General features: G+C 39.2%; 1 protein-coding gene across 2 annotated transcripts in view; it reads left to right on the top strand.

The window, feature by feature from the left end:
• The window catches only part of PIWIL1 (piwi like RNA-mediated gene silencing 1), a 40691-nt gene extending 20317 nt beyond the window's left edge, over window positions 1-20374 (top strand). For both annotated transcript variants that reach the window (XM_070769351.1, XM_019977132.2), the window contains exons 11-22: window positions 2281-2407; window positions 2627-2744; window positions 3525-3639; window positions 4808-4995; window positions 5369-5441; window positions 7184-7384; window positions 7490-7593; window positions 8412-8482; window positions 8652-8805; window positions 14721-14846; window positions 17253-17400; window positions 17563-20374. In XM_070769351.1, coding sequence (XP_070625452.1) covers window positions 2281-2407; window positions 2627-2744; window positions 3525-3639; window positions 4808-4995; window positions 5369-5441; window positions 7184-7384; window positions 7490-7593; window positions 8412-8482; window positions 8652-8805; window positions 14721-14846; window positions 17253-17400; window positions 17563-17679 — 1542 coding nt within the window. In that variant the 3' untranslated portion in view covers window positions 17680-20374. The remainder of the gene's footprint in view (window positions 1-2280; window positions 2408-2626; window positions 2745-3524; window positions 3640-4807; window positions 4996-5368; window positions 5442-7183; window positions 7385-7489; window positions 7594-8411; window positions 8483-8651; window positions 8806-14720; window positions 14847-17252; window positions 17401-17562) is intronic.
• The last annotated feature ends 3252 nt before the right edge of the window (window positions 20375-23626 follow it).

Genomic DNA, 23626 nt, shown 5'->3' with positions numbered 1-23626 from the left:
TAAATTCTTAGAAGTCACTTCCCATTTGATGTGCTCTGTCAGAAGTGCAGGAAAACACATCAGTTAAAATTTAAAGCTTGTCTTTGAAGTGCTAAATTTTATATAACTTTTTTCTATTTTCTGTAGATTATGTTTTTTCTGAAAAGTAGAATAAATGAACTATTGTGTGTGTGTGTGTGTTTATATATATATTATGCCAAAAGTATTCATCTGACTGGTGATCTTTGAAATGTCTTTTTGCTGAAAAATCTGTTGCTGCCTGATCTTCAGCTGCTCTCCTGTGAATGAGAAGATTAGATGCCACTCTGGAGGGAAATGATGCCCTAAGAAGTTGCATTAAGAACTGGTCTTACTCTGGCAAAATGAAAACAGGCCAAGGGTCATCTCAGCTTGATTTCCCTACTGCTGTTTTTAACCTCTGAAAATTCCTTGTAGACTTGAACTGTGTTTGACCTAGATTCTTCTGAGTGTCAGAGGTTACTGTGACAAACGAGTTCTGGCATTTTTCTGTAGTTCATTTGAATAAGCACGATCAGGGATGGGTAGAGTTGGTATACATCAGCAGCAAATACAGAGAGGATACAGTTGAAAGTTGATTTAAACCTGAAGCAAGATCAAGGAAAATTCTCCCCTTCTCTGACTAGTACCGAATCTTGCATGCCTGCTTGTTCTTCCACAATTGAAGTGAACATCCTATTAAATGTTGACATACTTCAGGGTTCTGCCTCAGGTCCCCAGTTGCTATATATTTACTCTTCAGGTGATCTCCAGTCTGTGCAAAGACTTCAGATATAATATGCTAACAGTTGGGTGGACTTGAAATATGTGAAAGAAATAAGGCATTCTTAAAACTTCGTAGTGGAAATTCAGTTTTAGTAATAAGTGATGGCTTAGATACTATACATTGAAGAGAATATCTAGGAAGTACTCAGGGTAGGAGATAAGGGCCTTTGGAAGGAAAGATCATGGTCAATAACTTAAAAAATCTAATATTAAACAGAAATGAAAGTGCTGGTTCTTCAGATGTAGGGGAAAGTGTTAAAAGAACTGACAGGCTTTCTTTTACGCACTAAGAATATAGAAGAGGGAAATCCCACAGCTCTGTAATTAAGAATTATGCGTTTTAAGGCCGTTTGGTGAAATAGAGAAATAGGAATACTTCTGAAATCACTACCACCGTTCTACCTGTGTGTATACCCAAGTGAATGATGTGTAAGCAGGGTGACTGTTAATAGACCCCTAATAAAAATAGTATGATAAAATAAATAATACAGAGAAGTGGAGCAGAGGTCACATATGCATGTTCTACTTCGAATTTTTTTTGCCTGGATGATTGGTAAACAGTTGAGTGTAGGACAGTCAGTGCAAGCTAAAATTCACGGTCTCTTACTTGATGATGTAGGTGGCCAGCACCTTGGCTGTATGCAGGAAGAAGGAGGGGCAGGTGGACCCGTCTTCTGGAGAGAGCAGCACTCATGGAATGGCTGTGACGGCACTACTGTCCTGCATACTTACTGCAGATGTGATTTTATTTGAGAATAAAGTTAGAGCTAAATTAACCAGGATAACGATGCTAGGAGAGGATACAGGAAATGATAGAGAGGTCTTCTAGAAGCACTCTCTAGTGAAGGGAATGCAAGAGGTCTGCTATGGTCTGGAATTGTAGGGCTGACCTGGAGGCCAGAGACCTGTCTCACACATGTTAGATCCTAGACATCAGCATGTTTGGTCTCTTTACATATTGTAAATCTAATCTTAGACAGTGATTACATGTGGGCAGTCTTAAGATGGGGAACCTTAATACTGCTCAGTTGAAATTCAACTGCAAAGTAAACTTTCAACTTTCCCTAATTAACACTGTTCCATAGAGTGTACACATTTTCCCTCCCCCCTTTATTCTTAGTGTGAGACTTCTTTCATGAGCTCATCCTTACTATGAGTAGTTTTAGAGGAATTACGCTGTTGTGAAGACCTGGAGTTACACAGACTACTGTTTCTGAACCAAGAAGTCAAAAAAATGAAGTAAATAGAAATGTAGCAAAAAGTCAAAACTTAGAGCCTTACCATCCTTGACCATTTAAGTTTTTAGGAGAAAAGATGAGTCTATAAATCACAACCTATTTTAGTAGGACCAGAAAGACAGTATGTTTTACTTGGAAACAGATACTAGCCTTGCTATTAGCATATATGCTTAGTTTTAAAAAGTGAAACTTTTTTGTCCATTAACATGTTACTAAAGGCATTTACTGTGAACAGCGATATCTGTCTTCCCTTAAATAGCAATATAACCAAGAAATCACTGACTTGAAACAGCCAGTTTTGGTCAGTCAGCCTAAGAGAAGGAGAGGCCCTGGCGGCACATTACCAGGCCCAGCCATGCTCATCCCTGAGCTCTGCTACCTCACAGGTATGCTGACTTGTCTTTATTGGTGAAGCCACTGCGTGGTTCCCCTTCAGTTCTAGAAGCCATTAAACATTCCTTTTCCGCACTCATCCTCCCTGCCACCAACCCGACCCTTAAAACTGGTTTGTCTCCTGGGAGTTCTTTACTCATCACCACCCTACATTCCATATAGTTAGGCCCGATTCTTGTTTCTTTAACTGTATAGTTTTATTCTGTTTAAAGGTTTAACTGATAAAATGCGTAATGATTTTAATGTGATGAAAGACTTGGCTGTTCATACAAGACTGACTCCAGAGCAAAGGCAGCGTGAAGTAGGAAGACTGATTGATTATATTCATAAGTAAGTCATCTGTGCTTTACGGGGTATGTTTTCAGTTCTTTATTGTATGTGGGTTTGGAGGAGTGACTTTCTCAGGGGAATGACAGAAACTAATTTTGTTTTTTATTTGTATTTGCGGTATTCAGGGTGGGTTCTTCATGTTTCTGAGTGAGGCTACTATTTGTCAGGAAATAATTAGCTCAGTTGGTAAAGAATCACCTGCAGTGCAGATCTGGGTTCAATTCCTGGGTCGGGAAGATCTGCTGGAGAAGGGATAGGCTACCCACTCCAGTATTCTTAGACTTCCCTTGTGGCTTAGCTGGTAAAGAATCTGCCTGCAATGTGGGAGACTTGGGTTCAATTCCTGGGTTGGGAAGATCCCCTGGAGAAGGGAATGGCTATGCACTCCAGTATTCTGGCCTGGAGAATTCCACGGACTGTACATGGGGTTGTAAAGAGTCAGACATGACTGAGCAACTTTCACGTTAAGTTAAACCATGGTATTTCTAATTCTGTTAGAAAAAGAGAATAAAATAGAAAGTGAAGTTGTTACAGCGTTGTGTTTACTTTGAGGAGGAGATAGTTTGGGCATCAGAATTTTAAATGAAAGGATATTGTGAAGGGAAACATGACATAATAAGAGAAAAACATTTCTGTGTTTCCTAGCATTCTCACCAGTATTTCAATCCTGAAAGAAACATTGACATTTGTTATAGGTTGCAGTGGGTCTCTATTTGCTTGTATATATTAGTTTTTGCTGTTTCCTTACATTTAGTGAAAAGCAATATGTTAAATTTACAGAGATGATAATGTGCAGAGGGAGCTTCGAGACTGGGGTTTGAGCTTTGACTCCAACTTACTGTCCTTCTCAGGAAGAATTTTGCAAGCAGAAAAGATTCATCAAGGTGGAAAAACAGTAAGGCAGTTCTTAAAAGTTGTCAGTGAAATCAGGTTCGGTTCACATTCACAATAAAGCAAGCACGAATTCCATGCCAGTGCAGTCCTTTCCTCTTTTCCCTGACCCACATCCTCTCTTTGTCCACCGATCTGAATACAGGAGGAGGAAATGTGGGAACACTCAAGAAGGCAAAGCCTGTAGCTTGTCTTCAAAACCATCTGTGAGACTGAGATAAAAGGTGGCTTAATTTTTTAAGTAACCTTAATTTTTTAAAGTGAGATATAGTAGAAGTCTCTTAAGTATCTAATTGGGTTGATATTTTGTCTGCCACTACAGTGAACTTTTACATGGAAAACTCCCCGTTTATTTAGCTTCATTTTTGCCTGGACCATTTGTTTGTTAGGGATATATATATTTGCACACATAAACACATACATGGATATATATATATATGTATATATGAAATATTGTGATATCTTTTATATCTTCTCTTCAGAAAAAGAAAGCAAGTATTCTAAAATATGTTTTTGTGTAATTGAAACACTACAAGTACCAAAATTTAAAAATCCCTTTATAAAAAGCTGTGCTCTTCTGTTTTCGAAATGTTCTGTGGATAACAACCTAATCATGTAGCTTAATATTTTAATTACTATTGCTTTATTATCCTTTGTAGTAAATATATATTCTTGTATAAGAGTTGTTCGGGAGGTGGGTAGGACATGTAAAAAGCAGGCTTTTCCCTCTGTGATAGATATAGGTACTGAGTTATGTGTTAGCTTTCTGCCTTACTGTCAGATGTTTTCATAGCTTGCCTTCAGTATCTGACACCTCAGTCATAAAGTCACTTAACTTTCAAGGCCTTGTTTTTTATATCTTTATCATAAGGTAAACAGCACCTATCCTTGTAAGATTTTATAAAAGATTTTTAAAAAAAGGCCACAGCTTAAGATACTGTAACAGGCAGGTGAGCACTTGAGTGGCAGCTGTTAATAAGAGTGTATTTTAAATAAAATTGCTGTAATCCTTTGAATACATTTTTCTTCTTCCTCACTTAGAGCATTTGTCTATGACTGCAGGTCAAATTTAAAAGTAGTACTTTGAGATTTGCACTATGCCATGGTAGAATTATTGAAGAATTTTTGGCTTTATCCCTGAGAACTTACAATGTCTCTGAACTTTCTTCTAGTTTGATTACAATCCACAATTTGCAGATTGGTCAAAAGAAACAAGAGGTGCACCATTAATTAGTGTTAAGCCACTAGATAACTGGTTGTTGATCTATACTCGAAGAAATTATGAAGCAGCCAATTCGTTGATACAAAATCTATTTAAAGTTACACCAGCCATGGGCATACAAATGAAAAAAGCAATAATGTAAGTTTATCAAGTCATTTCTACTCTGAAAATTGACTCATAGTCATTTGGAAGGTGGGAACTCAAACTGTTAAAAACTATTAAAAACATTAAATTATCTTAATTTAAAGATCTGATAAAGTCCCTTGTAGGGTGGACACAGAAATGTGTTCGAGTTGCTAAGAATGAGTGAGACAAAAAAAGGACTGTTTCTCAAACAATTGCTGTTGGGTGTGTGAGAAATCCTTTTGACTACATGGCTTCTCCTGGTGTTCTATTTCGTTATTTCACCCAGAAGTGTTGCTTGTGTTACAATCTGTGGGAACCTTTTAACACATAGTACATTTTTTTGGTTAACTTTTTCTGAATGTTGAATTACGTATTTCCATTCTAGGATTGAAGTGGATGATAGAACTGAAGCCTATTTAAGAGTCTTACAGCAAAAGGTTACGTCAGATACCCAGATAGTAAGTAGCTAGTTGATATGTAGGCAGCTGACCTGGAATCAGTTGTTGTAAATTGGGCGCTGGTAAACCTTGGAACTTGAGCTCAGTGTTAAAAATGTTATAATTAGGTTCCCAAACAAGTCACAAGACACATATTTTACCTTCCTACGGTAGCTCAGTTATGCTGGCTTTAGTTGTGCGCTTAGGAGCTTGTGTACTGCAAACGGTAAGGAAGGGATGGAAGAAAACAAAGCCATCTTAAATTTACCCAGACTCAAATGCTCTAATTCTAGAAAATTTCAGGGAGGGAGTGGGGAGGAGAAAAGGCACAAGAGTAGAAATCAGTACTTGTTCAGCACATGTGGTATAATTAGTATATTTGTAGTTACACTTAGTATAATTAATAAGGTGGCAAAGACACATTTAATGAAAAACAATACACCTGAATTGCTTTAAACCTAAGAAATGAGTTGGTTTCTTCTAATGGATTCCTTTTAGTCCTTTGTCTCCTATGCCACAGGCAGAGTGCTATTAGGTTGTCTTGAATAATAGAGATACCAAGGGTAGGAAAATTATTTTACTGGGGGCTATGGCAAGAAAAATAAGAATCTGGGACTATAAATTGGGGAATATAGCAGTAAGTTAGTGTTGGATTCAGCTCCAGAACTTGAATCCTCAGAATTTGGGCAAATATAGGTGGCTTAGTTGCTTGGTTAATTTTCCAGCCTTTTTATGATGTAATTGACATTTAACATTGTGTGAGTTTAAAATGCACAGTGTGATGATTTGATATATTGTGAAATGATGACCCTAGCACGTTAGTTAATATCTCCATCATCTCAGGTAATTGCAGTTCTTCTTTGTATATGTGGTGATAACCTTTAAGATCCACTCTGCAGCTTTCAAGTATATAATGTATATATAATTGTGATCGCCGTGCTATATACACTAGATTCTCAAAACTTACTTTCTAACTGGAAATGTGTATCCTTTGACTAACCCCCATTTGGGACAGGCGTCTGTTTAGATCAGTCATTTCAGTTTCCCCAGAATTGCCCATGAACTTCTAGGAAATTTCATAGTTTGATCATACTCCCAAGCCAGAGCTTTGAGAGTTTAAAAGCCGTGATTCTAGGTAAGGCATGAGTAAATGAAAATTGTAAGCATTTTAGAAAAGCTTTTATTTGTCCACCTGTAAGTTATCACTAACTTATTTTGCCCTATTCCCTACTCCTAAATTATTCCAAGCTGGTAACAGACCATATTTAACTAACTTCTCAAGTTTTAATGATACTCGGTTTTAAATTGTTTGCTTAACTTGGTTTCGTTCTTAGTATATATTAGTTGAATGTAATGAGCATTATGGGCGTCCCTGATGGCTCCGCGGTAAAGAACCTGCCTGCAGTGCAAGAGACACAAGGGGCACAGGAAGATCCCCTGGAGGAGGAAACGGCAACCCACTCCAGTATATTGTTGCCTGAAAAATCCCATGGACAGAGGATCCTGGCGGGCTACAATCCAAAGGGTTGCAAAGAGTTGGACATGACTGAGCACCCAGTTACTCTCAGTGAACATTATATAAATGTTAATGTCATACTTACTAGCACCGTGGCAGAGATGGAGAGTAAAGTATTAATATCAGTAAACGAATCACAGGTGTTTGTGTGTTTATGAATCACAGGTGGGTTTAGTTTCCTCTCTTCTTTGAATTTAATTATCAGTTTCCTAATTCTTTGTGATGAGGATATTTTGTTTGTTTTTAGGTTGTTTGTCTGTTATCAAGTAATCGGAAAGACAAATATGATGCTATTAAAAAATACTTATGTACAGATTGCCCTACTCCAAGTCAGTGTGTGGTGGCCCGAACCTTAGGCAAACAACAGACTGTCATGGCCATTGCTACAAAGATTGCGCTGCAGATGAACTGCAAGATGGGAGGAGAGCTTTGGAGGGTTGATATGCCTGTAAGTTTGATTTAACTTGTAGATATAAATTTTGTTATTTAAAAAAATGTATTTTTATTGTATTGGCATTCCATTGTATCTAAAATTACGATGTTCTTGTTAAAGCTGAAGCTAGCGATGATAGTTGGCATTGATTGTTACCATGATACCACAGCTGGACGGAGGTCAATTGCAGGATTTGTGGCAAGCATCAATGAAGGGATGACTCGGTAAGTGGGCTTTGATAGCCGTAGATTAAGTGCTGAACATAGGCAAACAGGACATGAGTGCAGGGGCTAGTGTCTGGGGAGTACCAGAATTGTGTTAATTTTTTAACTTGGTTTCTTTTACATTAGATCCAATCAAATAGTTAGGAAAGAAACCAGTTATTAGCTACTCTAACCATTTTTAATATCCTTCACTGGCCCTTAATCTGTAGTGGTCAGACTACATTTTAGGTTATTTTATTATTTGTATTTGGTGAGAGGATGCATCTCCTTAAATGTGACAATCTCTAAAAGCTTCTTTAATAAATTTATTACTTTGAATGTAATCTCAAGTTTCCATGTTAATTTTATCTTGGAAAACCCACTCAAGTTTACCCAGTCACTTGCGTATCAACGTAGTGAAATTACTTTTCAGTGCTTTTCTTAGAACTGATAGAATTGCCAAGAATAGGAAGAATGAGAATTGAAGCATTGATTTGTGAGCATTACTGATACTTGGGCGTATTTCAAGGTATTTTATCTTTGAGAAGAGCGTCTTTTACCAGGAGTATAGTATTAGTATGCTTCTGTATATATTGACGTGTAAACCTAGGAGGCATATCTGGCTATTACAACTTAGATTTTATTTCCTCCTCCGTGCTGGAATTGATTTATAATGAGAAAAAAAAAAAATGTCTATGAGGGATTTCCTGTATCTTAACTCCGTTTAAGATTTCATCAAGGAAGTTAAAGATAATAAATTGCATAGATATAGAAGAATTCAAAAGTGAAACAGTTCTGTATGGTTGTGTTCTCACCTCAGTCATTTTTTCTCCGAATAGCTGGTTCTCTCGCTGTGTGTTTCAAGACAGAGGACAAGAACTAGTAGATGGGCTTAAGGTCTGCTTACAAGGTAAGTCGCCTGCTGTGTTCCAGTCTGGCCTCCAAACTCCAGTCTTCAAGAAGTTATCTTAAAGCTGTGCTTCTGGGAAAACAAAAAAAAACTGTGCCTGGAGTTTGGTAGAAGCACATATTTTTTGTTGTGTGTTAATGTATTTAAAACTTTCCTGGCTTTCTTTCAGCTGCTCTAAGGGCTTGGAATAGCTGCAATGAATACATGCCTAGTCGAATTATTGTGTATCGGGATGGCGTAGGAGACGGTCAGCTTAAAACACTGGTGAACTATGAAGTACCACAGTTTTTGGATTGCCTGAAATCTGTTGGTAGAGGTTACAAGTAAGCACATGACATGTAAAGCGTTTCCTTTGTATAAAATTGCATTTTGCATCTTTGAAAATAACGTCACAAGGTGGAAAGGTAAGTGAGAACCTAACCTTATAGGCGCAATAGGACTTGAGGTAATGGAAGGGGTTGGGGGTGGGTGTCTCATGGAGACTGTTTTGTAGAGGAGAGGCTAGAAATGTAGAGTGGAAGTTCCCTCAAGGAATGACACATGGCAACACCTTCACTGACCAGCCGCTGCCACTTTTCTCTCTTACAGCCTTGAAGTATGAGGGTCTGATTATCCCAATGCAGCCATAGGCGTCCACAGCATTGGTTGAAATAAATCTTCCAGATAGTCTTAACATACTCTTTCTCTACCTCCTTGTACAACAAATACTTGTTTAATTTCTTTGAACTCAATTGGACTGGTTTTTGATGGGTAGATGATTGGCATGTGTTTGGTGTCCTAGGAGGAGACTGTTAACCTCTGTCCTTTGAGGTGGTCTGCGCAGCCAAGGGGAGCTGTACTCATAACTGAATACTACTCAGGCTCTCCTTTGAAACCTACATTAGTTTTTGCTTTGCTCTCCTACCAAGATCATTTGTTGGTTCTCTCTGGCAGTAAACTGCATGCCATCTCAAGATAGCTGTTCTAATAAGTTACATTGTTTAATTTTGTGCTGTTTTCTTTCTCATATTGTAAGTAAGTTGAGATCAGGGACTGTTGTATATTAAGGGCTTAGTGCATAATATATTTTGTGGAGCTGATTTTTAAAGATGCTTAGAATATCCAGGAGGTATGTTTGTATGTGCTTGCTCATGCATATTGTTCAGTTGCTAGATCATGTCTGACGCTTTGTGACCCTCTGGACTGTGGCACACCAGGCTTCCCTGTCTTTGGCTATATCCTAGAGTTTACTCACATTCATGTCAGTTGAGTTGATGATGCCATCCAACCATCTCATTCTCTGTCACCCCCTTCTCTTCTTGCCCTCAGTCTTTCCCAGCATCAGGGTCATTTCCAATAAGTTGGCTCTTCGAATCAAGTGGCTGGAGTATTGGAGCTTCACCTTCAGCACCAGTCCTTCCAAAGAATATTCAGGGTTGATTTCCTTGGATTGACTGACTTGATCTCCTTGCTGTCCATGGGATTCTCAAGAATCTTCTCCAGCACCACTGTTTGAAAGCATCAATTCTTTGGCACTCAGCCTTTATGATCCAACTCTCACATCCATACATGACTACTGGAAAAACCACAACTTTGAATATATGGACCTTTGTCAGCAAAGTAATGTCTCTGCTTTTTAATATGCTTTCTAGGTTTGTCATAGCTTTTCTTCCAAGGAGCAAGCGACTTAGTTTTGTGACTGTAGTCACCATCCACAGTGATTTTAGAGCCCAAGAAAATAAAATCTGACACTATTTCCACTTTTTCCCCATCTTTTTGCCATGAAGTGATGGGAGTGGATTCTATGATCTTTATTTTTTGAATGTTGAATTTTAAGCCGGATTTTTTCACTCTCTTTCACCTTCACCTAAAGACTCTTCAGTTCCTCTTCACTTTATACCATTAAAGTGGTGTCATCTACATATCTGAGGTTGTTTGTATTTCTCCCGAAAATCAAATTCCAGCTTGGGAATCATCCAGCGCAGTATTTCTCCTGATGTAAACTGCGTAGAAGTTAAATAAGCAGGGTGAACAATATACAGCCTTGATGTACTCTTTCCCAATTTGGAACCAGTCTGTTTTTCCATGTCCAGTTCTAACTCTTGCTTCTTGACCTGCATACAGGTTTATCAGGAGGTAGGTAAGGTAGTCTGGTATTCCCATATCTTTTTTTTTTTTTTTTAATTTTATTTTATTTTTAAACTTTACATAATTGTATTAGTTTTGACAAATATCAAAATGAATCCACCACAGGTATACATGTGTTCCCCATCCTGAACCCTCCTCCCTCCTCCCTCCCCATACCATCCCTCTGGGTCGTCCCAGTGCACCAGCCCCAAGCATCCAGTATCGTGGATCGAACCTGGACTGGCAACTCGTTTCTTACATGATATTTTACATGTTACAATGTCATTCTCCCAAATCTTCCCACCCTCTCCCTCTCCCACAGAGTCCATAAGACTGTTCTATACATCAGTGTCTCTTTTGCTGTCTCGTACACAGGGTTATTGTTACCATCTTTCTAAATTCCATATATATGCGTTAGAATACTGTATTTATGTTTTTCCTTCTGGCTTACTTCACTCTGTATAATAGGCTCCAGTTTCATCCACCTCATTAGAACTGATTCAAATGTATTCTTTTTAATGGCTGAGTAATACTCCATTGTGTATATGTACCACAGCTTGCTTATCCATTCATCTGCTGATGGACATCTAGGTTGCTTCCATGTCTTGGCTATTATAAACAGTGCTGCAATGAACATTGGGGTACACGTGTCTCTTTCCCTTCTGGTTTCCTCAGTGTGTATGCCCAGCAGTGGGGTTGCTGGATCATAAGGCAGTTCTATTTCCAGTTTTTTAAGGAATCTCCACACTGTTCTCCATAGTGGCTGTACTAGTTTGCATTCCCACCAACAGTGTAAGAGGGTTCCCTTTTCTCCACACCCTCTCCAGCATTTATTATTTGTAGACTTTTGGATCGCAGCCATTCTGACTGGTGTGAAATGGTACCTCATAGTGGTTTTGATTTGCATTTCTCTGATAATGAGTGATGTTGAGCATCTTTTCATGTGTTTGTTAGCCATCTGTATGTCTTTTTTGGAGAAATGTCTATTTAGTTCTTTGGCCCATTTTTTGATTGGGTCGTTTGTATTCCCATATCTTTAAGACTATTCCACAGTTTGTTTTGATCCACACAGTCAGAGGTTTTTGCATAGTCAATGAAGCAGAAGTAGATTTTTTTTTTTTTTTTTTAATTCCCTTGCTTTTTCTTTAAGCCAGAGGATCTCTGGATCCAGTTTGATCTCTGGTTCCTCTACCTTTTCTAAATCCAGCTTGTACATCTGGAAGTTCTCAGTTCGTGTACTGTTGAAGCCTAGCTTGAAGAATTTTGAGCATAATCTTGCTAACATGTGAAATGAGTGCAGTTGTATGGTAATTTGAATATTCTTTGTTACTGCCTTTCTTTGGGATTGGAATGAAAACTGACCTTTTCCAGTCCCGTGGTCACTGCTGAGTTTTTCAAATTTGCTGGCATATTGAGTGGAGCACTTTCACAGCATCATCTTGTAGGACTGAACTAGCTCTGGGATTCCATCACCTCCATGAGCTTTGTTCACAGTAATGCTTCCTAAGGCCCAGTTCACTTCACACTCCAAGATGTCTGGCTCTAGGTGAGTGACTACACCATCATGGTTATCTGGGTCATTAAGAGCTTTTGTACAGCTCTTTTGTGTATTCTTGTCACCTCTTCTTAATTTCTGCTTCTGCTTCATGGATATTTAAAGACTGATTATTTCTGCCAAACCTTTTCAGCAGCATTTGTTATCATTATAGAAAACGAGGGTCTTGAAAGTCGTTTGACAGTATCTGGGCTCCATGTGATTTATGTGGCCCATGGGATGAGCATTAAGGACTTAATTTCTAGCTAAATTGAAGGGCGCTTCCAAGTCTTTTTTGGCCGAATTCTGAAAGAACCCCTCTAAGTGTTAAACGTTTCTTAAAATGTGATCATTATGCCAGTAAGTTTTCAGAGCAAGTTAGGGATGTTTTTATCTCTTTTGAAGTAACTGAGTTTCAGATTAAAATGCCAATAGCATTTTAAAATATTTTGTAAATGAACGTTAATGTTCTTTCCTATCCTCTTAAAATTCTTAATGCTTATATTTTTCATTGGTATTTTGTTCTACTTTGTAAAGTTTTGTAAGTTTTAATTTGTTTTCTTCCTTAGAAAAAGGAAAGTTGCAGGGAAGGAGGATTTAAATTGATTGCCTGTGCTGGTACATAACAGACCATTGCATGCAGTAGATTTCACGTCGTCAATTGTGCTGTTATTTGGGGGCTGCAGAAATTAGTGATCAAGACAATATGTCTTCAAATCAGTTTAGGTTGATCCCAGCTTAGCCTTCATCTGTGAAACGGGATGCACCTCACCAAGGCTGCTGAAAGAAATGCCAGAATGTTCAGTGTACTTCATAAAATACCCAGTATGCTCTCAATATATAGTAGGCACTTCATCTAAAAAAAGTTTAGAGTTGCATATAAAGTAAAATGATATCTAAGAATTACCCCTTACTTTTAAGAAATAGAGTTTGGATTTTAACATTTGCTGTTATCTTATTTGTTTGTTATAAATATTTGTTTTTGAATTGAAGTGTTGATAATTAGCTTTTTATAAAGATGTGTCATGGATTAGCTGATTTAGGATGTTTGGTTCAGAACAAATCAAAAAGTCACTTCAACATACTTGTGACTTTCTTTCCGTCACCACATTTGCGGAATCATTTCTTGAGATGTCCCAGGACTAAAATCTACTTTGTCTTTTGGTTCCTGAGACGGTGGCTTTGTAATATGCAGATCTCTTGTTGCTGGGCAGCAGTGGCTTTACATGTGGAAATAGTGATATTTCTAAAAATGTCCTCTGTTTACTGAAGTAAAATCATCTTCCTACCCCTGGTATATTTGCTTACTGCTACCATGAAGCAGCACAGGTTAGGTTTAGCAATGAGTGGAAGTTCCCAATTTGGAATCTTCTGGACCATCAGTCTAGACAGTATACTGTAAACTACCTACCTAAGTCAAACATTACCAGGCAGGTCCATACTGCATGTGAGGTCCTCTGCTTTCCAGTTGTTAGAATAAAGTATATTTGTGCTCTTAAGGAACTAATTTTGTAGCTAGAAAAAGAGCAGAGGAAAGTTGAGGTATTGAAAATCATAATTTTTATCAAATGCTTATTATATGATAGCACTAAGTGCTTAATATGTTCTAATGCATTTATTCCCAAGTGCACATGTGTATACAGTGTGATTGTATCAGACAATGAATTTGAAATGAACCTTTAAGAGATGGTTGGAAAGGGTATTCAAGCTCAGTACGACCTGCCAGTTTAAAGGCTGTCCTCAGGAGAGCCAAGAAGCTTGTTAGAGGCAGTGAATCTAATGTGACACAGAGCTGAAAGCTCACTAGGGGAGAGGAGTAGTCTTGACATAGGAAAGAAGCCACGTGAATGGGGTTGGGAAGGGAGAGGGTGACAGAGAATGTTCTCGTATTGCTGAGGATAAGCTGAGGAGTGAGCGAGTGTGAGAGACAAACGGACACAGAGATCCCCTGATACCAGTCATTTTGAAAAGCAGTCAACCAGTCATTTTGAAAAGCAGATTAGATTTCGAGACTACTCAAATTAGCTTACTTGTCAAAGATTTTACTTTCCACGGGCTTCCCAGGTGGTGCTTGCTAGTGGTAGAGAATCTGCCTGCTGCTGCAAGAGACATGGGTTTGATCCCTGGGTGGGGAAGGTCCGCTGGAGTAGGAAATGGCGCCCTGTTCCAGCATTCTCGCCTGGAGAATCCCATGGACAGAGGAGCCTGTCCGGCGACAGTCCTTGGGGCCTCAGAGTCAGACACAACTGAGTACACTTACTTTCCACGTAGGAGGAAATGTCCACTGAAAAGGGTCTCAGACTGTGAACTTTAAAGACATGCTGGGTTTAACATTTTAGTGTGCTGGGTATGTTATATGCTCGGTTTAATAATTAAAAAACTACATAACCTTGCCATTTTATTTTCTACTCAAAGTTTATTCCTGGTCCTAACTCCAGGTCCTTACAAGTTGTGGAATCTTCCTTCACAACTTCGATAAATAATATACCCAAGAGGGAGATGCATTTCTTTTTTAATGGAGTGTATGAATGTATGAATGATTCAATGCCCTGAAAGTATGACTGACTAAATGTAGTTACGTTCATCACCATCTTAAAGCCCAAGACTAACGGTAATTGTGGTGAAGAAACGTGTCAACGCCAGATTTTTTGCTCAGTCTGGAGGAAGACTTCAGAATCCACTTCCTGGAACAGTTATTGATGTAGAGGTTACAAGACCAGAATGGTAAGTTCTGTATTAGGTGAAGATTGGTTTTTGCTTTGTCTTTTAGCATAACCTCTATGCTTTATTATCTTTTACCATATTTACTTTTTAGTTCTTATACTTTATTTCTTATAAATACTAATGCTTTTCATTAGTTTGCCCTAATAATGCCTATGATGTATGAACTTAGTGTCTGACATGGTGAGCACAGGTTTCTGTGCAGTTTCTGGGGGAATAGGGTTATCATTTATGGCCTTCGTTATACATACAGAGTTGAAGAACTGCTGCTGTAGATTGCTGTGGCATTTTTTTTTTAAACATATGTAACCTCATCCATAGATTCTTATTTTCCAATCAAAATGTTTAGATCCATAATGTACTTGGTTATCCACAGGTTAGAAAATTCCATCTAAAGACACAGTTGCAGATGAGAAAAGTGACTTCTGAGTAAACACTAGGGTGGCACAGGTGGCACAGTGGTAAAAATCCACCTGTCAATGCAGGATATGCAAGAGAGATGGGTTTGCTCTCTGGGTCAGGGAGATCCCCGGGAGTGGAAAATGGCAACCCACTCAGTATTCTTGCCTGGAAAACAGCATGGTCAGAGGAGCCTGGCAGGCCACAGTCCATGGGTTACAGTCAGACATGACTGAGCGACTCAGCACGCATGAGTGAACACTGTGTACCTGTGAGCTGCACTCTGCTGTGAGAAAGCTGGCCAGAACACTCAGGGGCACACGGTCGTGCGCTCAGCACACGACAGTTCAACTGCAAAGTCATGAAACTGGGTTCCTCAAGTTCCATTTTGTGGGGGTTGGTGTACAGTGCACTAAGTCACGTTCCTTATGGCAAGTCATTGGTCAGTCCACGGTAACACCCTCCTCATGAGAGTGAATAGGAGAGTTTCTGTTTTTATACATAAATTTGTGGGGCCTTTTAAAAAGGGCAGCTTTAATCAAGGTAAAGTGTCAGCCTAAGGGGCAAAGTTTAAATGTGTAGCACTTCTCCTGTATGAAACGCAGGTAAATGAGGCATTGCTCCTGCTGCTAAGTCGCGTCAGTTGTGTCCGACTCTGTGCGACCCCACAGATGGCAGCCCACCAGGCTCCGCCGTCCCTGGGATTCTCCAGGCAAGAACATGGAGTGGGTCGCCATTTCCTTCTCCAATGCATGAAAGGGAAAAGTGAAAGTGAAGACGCTCTGTCGTGTCTGACTCTTTGCGACCCCGTGGACTGCAGCCTACCAGGCTCCTCTGTCCATGGAATTTTCCAGACAAGAGTACTGGAGTGGGGTGCCATTGCCTTCTCCGAATTATACTTAAATTTATGTAGACAAATGATAATACAGATTTTAGATCCACTTAGTCCTGTTAGCTGACAGCATATCAAAATATTTATTTAAAGATTCACTTTCTTAGATTGTGTCTTTTTCTCAGGCAGGTAATAGTTGTCAGAAGGGTTCTAACCTATTGGGGAAAATCAATGAGGGAGGACAAAATGGCTAAGATAATTGACAGTTTCATTTCCTGTAGACTCTCTTTAACCATTCAGAATGACCTCATGATACTTTCTAACATTACTGCTACTCTGACAACCAAAGCTTAGGTATAACATTGACCTGAAGACAACTTTTTAAAACAATTTGAGTAAAATGGAAGTTGGATTTTAAAGTATCAAAAAACGTGATTACTTTTTACTCAATGTTCTTTAAAACTTAATAACTGCTAGTCTACTCAAATACTTGGAGAAGTCTACTTTGAATAATAAGGTGCTTAAGTTGGGAGGGAACTAAGGTTTTGATTCTAGCTCGGTTACGATTTCGCTGTTCTTTTGGGCACATCATTTAATGTTTCTGAAAGCCTCATTTTTCTAGATTACAATAATCTGTTGTAGATCAATTCTGATTTTATAATTTGTCTCGTTTTAAGGGACATAATAAATTTCTTAATATCTTTATCAGGCTGGATTACAGCATCTCTGAATGGATACTTAATTGGTACCCTTCCCCCCCCCCAAAAAAAAAAAAAAAACCTGACATCTATTCCTTTATGTTTGCACTACTTGGTTCTTGATCCTAGAGCCTGTTCCCGCTCAGCTGTCTCCCTCAGATGTGGAGTGGAAACAGGCCTGTTGTACAGCGTGCACTGTCAAAATTAGCAGCCAGGTCAAACATTTGTTAATGCCCTTAGGCATCAATGATAGGTATTTAAAATACAAAAAAGTGGTATCTTAAACCTCTTTCACACACAAGCATTCCAAAACAGTTCATGAATAGCAAGCTCTGAATTCAAGGAAGCACACGTTTTGAAAAGATTACGTTACATTAGTATACAGGATCCTTCCACTGTAAGAAACTTGAATCATCTTAACTTTAGCTTTGAAAAAGATAAGCCTCATACCCATGTGGTTTTTTTCTTATGTAATTCCAGGTATGATTTTTTTATCGTGAGCCAGGCAGTGAGAAGTGGTAGTGTTTCTCCCACACATTATAATGTCATCTATGACAGCAGTGGCCTGAAGCCAGACCACATACAGAGGTTAACTTACAAGCTGTGTCATGTCTATTATAACTGGCCAGTAAGTATTTTTTATTAATTGATATTTAGCCACATCAGTGAGATTCACTTTTCAAAATGGAATTGCTGTGTTTTCAAAGGCTTTTACTGTTAATACTGAGATTTATAAGTTAGAGAAGTTACTTTTAAAGTAATAGAACCTTTTTGTTTTCTTCCACTAAAGGGTGTCATTCGTGTTCCTGCTCCTTGCCAGTATGCCCACAAACTGGCTTTCCTTGTTGGCCAGAGTATTCATAGAGAACCAAATCTGTCACTGTCAAATCGTCTTTACTACCTCTAACCTACAGAAGACGACAAGATGTGGCTGCGTTTTTCTTTTTGAAATTATATCTTCAGGATTTTTTTTTAAGCTCTTATTTTTTAAACTGTTATCTTTCTAGATGAAACTTGGGAAGGAAACTAGGAAATCTAGAGTCATTTCTAACTTTGCTATTAATTGACTTATTTTATAGGTAAAAATTAGGATTTACTCTTTTATCTTGTTCTCATAAATGTGAGGATTTTTTGTTTTGAAAAAGTGTGGAGAAGATGCTTTGTACTATAAGCAGAATCTCTTAAACTATTTGAAAAGTAGGGATTTACTTGAAAATGTTCTCAGGAGTGAGCAAGTCCTATTTGTAAAGCTACAGTGGCCTTGCTTTTGAAATACTTAGTTTGAATTTAAAGGAGAGAAAAGGAATAAAGTGGAGGGCTCACTACAATCATAAGGTAGGATTTTACTTGAGTATCTGATGATCTCATTTTACAGGAAAAGCTGCCATTAAATAACCTATACAAGGTATAGGAAAAGTGTGCGAGTATGGAGAAGTATGCTTATTTTTTATTTCATTTTGGGGGCTAGGTATTATGGGGGTTAAAAAAGATAGTTGAAAATTTAAATTTCTGTCCAAAGAAACATTTTAATACTGTTTAATAAAAGAGACCAGTAGTCTATAGTAACATTACTATTTTTTTTTTTTTTTTGCAACTGGGACATAATTCCATTTGTTGTAAAATAAAATTACAATGATTGTCATCTTATTTGAATAACAGTGGAGTTTTTATTTTTCTGAAAGCATATGCATTTTCTTTCCATATATTATATTTTTTAAACTGCTGAAGAGTACACTCAAAGGGTATGATTCCATTTATTAAAGCTCAGTTAGTTTCACTTAATGAATCTGAAACTGAAAACTCAGTTTCAGAGTAAAACTCTGTCAGGAAATGCTGCAACCTTAAACTTAACAGTGTAAGACCAGAAATCCATAACTTGAAAGAAAATGTAGACTAAGAGAAGTCTGTGTATTGTGAAGTTGATGATTGTAATTATTCACATCTATATATGTATAGGAATTTTGCAAAGAGCAGGCTTGCAGTTGATGAGTAATTATATGCCATGAGAACACCTTTAAACATTGGTTACAAGTGTAATGAGTGTAAACACAGGCCATAGGAACGATGATTTAAACTAATGCCATTCAGTAAAGTTGCTTGTCTTAGCATTTTTGTACTTGTTATCAAATAATTACATTTTGGATTTAGCCTTACATATTGTGAATGAAAACCATTTTATTTTCCTTTTAGTTCTTTGAGCTAATAACTGTTGTTAACATTGTTCTTGGCTATTAGCAAAGGTTCCTTAACCTATTTGGTTTCTAAACATTAGAAGAAACACAGGAGATTGCGAAGTTTCAGAAGAATGCTAAAGACAATAAAATCAATGAAAGTTGCTAAACGTTGTCACAGTATTAAGGAATATAAGGAAGTCTAGTTATACAAGTGTAGAAGACTTAATTTGAGGCATTTTTTTATGTATGGATTTTTATGACTAATCAGTAACTTAAGTCATTAAAGTCTCATACTTGGCAGGTTTTAAACTGTCCTTTAAAGTTAAAAAGCTTTTTAATATCTTTAAAAACCATGAAAAATCAGTAAATGTGTTATTTCCAGAAAAGTTGCAGTATTCAGAAGACCTTCACTTTCTCATAAAGACTGTTTTTTGCAAGAGACCAAAAAAGTCTCAGTTTAAGCCAAAAAGAGTATTGATTGGCTTTCCTAGTCATCCTACACAGTGGTTCCCAAATGGAATGTTAAACATGACCTCATGGCCTTTGTAAAAGCACAAGCTACTGGGCTCCAGACCAGACCTAGGAGTCAGCACTTGTAGCGGGGAGACTGGGTGACTTTTAGATGCATCTCAGATTGTTTGGGGATTTTGGCAAATACCAGGTGAGAAGGTATGTATAGAACCTAGTTGGTGAAATGATATTAGGGATCTGTCTCTTGCTCTGCTTTTTCTGGTTCTAATCAGATGGGGTTACAAAGATGGTCACAAAGTCTAGATCTGTGTCTCAGCCTCACTGCAACGAGAGGAACATCTCTTCCACAATAGTTGTAGCAAAACTCTGGCTGTTACACATCCTTGAGTCCCTTGAACACACTACCCTGATAGACTTGGAGTTGTTACATAAGATGAGGTTCATACAGAAGTGGGTAGAGGAATGGTTCCTAAGGAAAATGTGGGTGCTACAGCCAGGAGACGGAATGGACAAGTGAACACAGTGGATGCTGCTGGGTGTCTGCTCTGCTTTTTCAGCTGCAGGTTGGCTTGTGATGGAAGTAGCAGTTGCTCTGGTCCCTTGAGGGACAAGTACAGCCAAGCACCTATAAGGGAATTGACTGCAGCACTTCCAAAGGATGAAACCCAAAACTTTGAAACCCAGGTTTTTTCCTTAAAAGAGAAACGTGCACACCTGAGTTCTACTAAAAGCTTTAGCATTAAAGACACTTTAGGCACTTAAAAGTGTCTTGTCTGATCCATTAAACATGGTAGTTCCTTTGGTTACCTAGCATTTTGGGGGGTGCTTCAGAAGTGCATTATCACAGGTAATCTGCCCAGTTTTTTCTGCCACGGGTTTTTTCCCTCACAACTCCAAAAATTTGCCCCTGATTGAAGTTCTGTTTCACATGGTATTCCCTAGAGCTCATAGAAATCTTGTCTGTATTCTGAAATTTCTGTTGGTAAATGCTGTCTCTGTTCTCTATGGGTCAGTCTGTTTTCAACATCAGTTTCAGAAATTTGTATGTTTTTAAGGTTTAATTAATTTATGACTGTGATACTGTCATTCAGATACAATATTTCAAGGGCTGGATTTAGTCCTGTTTGCATTCATCATTCCAACCCAGTTAAACCATTTAAAAGGTCAGGTGAGAAATAGAGAAATTGCAAATTCTTCGAATTATCAAGTCAGTGGTAGGTCCACGTGCTCTGTAAGATGGCTCTTGGCTGCATTGCTTCTGCTGTGGTTTACATTTCCCTGCCCAGCACCCTGTCCTGCCATCAGAAGTCCAGTGGGAACTCCAGACCTCCGCCTGTGAGACCTCCCATCCTTCCCCCAACTCCACAGTCAGGGCCTCCCCAGGTACCTGACTGAGAACCATTAGGATGAATGGCGTGCACCTCATCCCTGAGGTTTTACCAGTCTTAAAGGAGCTCCTTGCTGCTGCTGCTAAGTCACTTCAGTCACGTCCGACTCTGAGCGACCCCACAGACGGCAGCCCACCAGGCTCCCCCGTCCCTGGGATTCTCCAGGCAACAACACTGGAGTGGGTTGCCATTTCCTTCTCCAAAGCATGAAAGTGAAAAGTGAAAGGGATGTCGCTCAGTCGTATCTGACTCTTCGCAACCCCATGGACTGCAGCCCACCAGGCTCCTCCGTCCATGGGATTTTTCCAGGCAGGAGTACTGGAGTGGGTTGCCATTGCCTTCTCCGAAAGGAGCTCCTTAAGTTGGATTTTCTGACACTCTCCCAGGCACACTCAGAGCTTTTCGTTGTGTCTTCTGGGACTGATGGTCACGTGTCAGCAGTCCCTCACTTGAGAAATTTCTCTGCTTTCACACACCTAGCCCTTCCCCAGGACAGACACTACTGCCTTTGAGTAACAGTGTCTCATACCTCTTGAGTCTAGAGGTGGGGTTGGTGTTTCTTAGCCCTCAGTCTTAGATTTCAGATCCCTCCCCATTGCAAACACACTCAACTTTGTCTTTTCATCAGGTATATCCACTCCTTCCTCCCTCTTGTCCTGTAATATCCCCTGGGCTCAGACAACTCAGTTTTAGTCCCTGGCTTGCCCACATTTTCCAATGGTACTTTCTTCTGAATCCTGGTTAAAAGACCAGTTAAATCTAACCATTTGTGTACTTGCCCATTCTCATACAGATTTTTGTCTACTTGCCCGTTCTCATACAGATGAACATGGCTGGGGACAGACGCCATTATTTTAATGCCGCTCCATATCCTGCGAGTCTAGCTCATTTTGTTTCTGGATCTCAGATGTCTTTCATACTTCTTCCCTTTCGTGTCAACCTCCAGCACCACGTGAACCCTCACCCTAAAGATAACCCTGGTTTTTAGTGCACTGAAAACTCGAGTGGTCATGAGAGCTTCACACACCCTCACATCACCCCAACAGCCTATAGCCAGCCGCATCTCGGTACTGGGGAGCTCTCTGCTTTAGCTGAAGCTAAAGCCACCCACTTGTGCATAATATGCCTATTCAAGTACACTGCTCTCGAGTCACATCTTGTTCTGCATCACTTTTCTTTTCCTTATTCATGCCTAGAAGCCTGAAAAACTGCTATTTTTTCATCCTCCTCCCCCAAAGAAGCCCTCTTGGGCCCTCTGTCCCCAGTAGCTCTTTACTGTCTTCCCGTTTAAAGCAAAAGTCCGCTGTTGCCTTCATGCCTTTCCTCCCCATCCTCTCTCAACCTGGTACTCTTGTCAAGATCCTCCATGATTTCCATGTTGCTCATTGGTTAATTCCTGGCCCTCATCAGCAAACCTGCTGGCATATCTGACACTGATGTCCCTTCTCCTTGAAACACTGTCTGCCTGGCTTCTGGGATCCCATACTCTGTTGGTTCCTTCTCAGTCTCTTGCTGGTTCTTCCTGGTCTCCCTGACTTTAAAATGCTGCAGGGCCTCCAGGCTTAAAAGTAGGATCTCTGAGAATTAAGAAAAGTTTTTTTCTACTCTTCCTTCACGTGGTAATCCCATTCAGTTTGCTAACTCATTTGTGTGAAAACGCTTCTGATTTACATCTCCAGCCCTGGTCTCCTACGATCAACTGTCTCCAAGTGAGTGATAGAGTGGTTCTCAGATTCTTTGGTCTTGGAACTAACTGTCTTGCCCTCTTAAATCGCCGAGGACCCGTAGGGTTTTTATATGGATTATATTTATTGATAATAGTGCATTAGAAACTATATTTTGAAAACAGTGTGGAAACCCACATTCCATTAACTGTTAGAATGATGTCATCATGTCATGAAGTTATGTGAAATACTTTGAGAGAATAAGAATGAAAAAGGCAAATCACCTCTTGGTGTTACCAAAATTAGGTTCTATTGACCCCAGCTCTGGTGCTCGTCCAGCTGAGACACTGCCGTGTCAGGAAAGTTCTTTTGCATTAGGGTTCACACAGCCAGAAATGAAATTGACACTGAGATCAGTGCAGCACAAGCTTTATTCCTGGCCAAAGAATTGAGAAGGGGGCACTTAAGTTCACAGATAAATTTTCACCCACCTGGCAAGAGAGATTTGATGTTAAAGAATAAAGACAACACAGAGAGGAGCGAGGCTGATGGTAGGGAGGCATTTGCATTGTTCTTCTGGGGAAAGGGATGGGGTTTCCCCCAAATAGGTTGCCACGTTTTTCTGTCCTTTTTTGGTCTGCAACTTCCAGTCATGGCTGCTGTCATTAAGTAGCTGATGTAGTAAAATCATTGTAGATGAGACACTAGGGGTCACTTGAAGGTCAGATTCATTAACATCTTGGTTCCAGCTGGTTCTGTTTTTTTGTTTTTCTCTTTATATCACTTCTTTTCTTTGTCTCTGTATCCTGTGACTTAAAGAGAGATGTTAGTTCCTGTTCAAGGGAGGGGTTGATGGGTTTTGAGCAAGGATCTGTTGTCAGCTCTGGTAACAGTGGTAGTAAAATAGTTTTGACCAAAGAACCCTGATAGAGTCTTAGGGAGCCACAGGGGTCCCCAGACTACACTTTGAGAACCTCTGGTTGAATAATTTAACATACCTGGAACTGAACTGTGATTTCCTTCAGACCTGCTCCAGTTCAGTTAATTGGAATTCCATTTTTCCATACGGTTCAGAACAAAACCATTGGCCGCCTCCGTGAGTCTTCTCATGTCACAATTTGGGTTCCTCAGTAAATCCTATAGGCTCTGCCTTCAAA

This window comes from Bos indicus, chromosome 17, assembly GCF_029378745.1.
Source record: "Bos indicus isolate NIAB-ARS_2022 breed Sahiwal x Tharparkar chromosome 17, NIAB-ARS_B.indTharparkar_mat_pri_1.0, whole genome shotgun sequence".
Classification (NCBI taxonomy): domain Eukaryota; kingdom Metazoa; phylum Chordata; class Mammalia; order Artiodactyla; family Bovidae; genus Bos; species Bos indicus.
The sequence above is the reverse complement of the archived record's forward strand: the minus strand, read 5'-3'. Positions and strand labels throughout refer to the sequence as shown.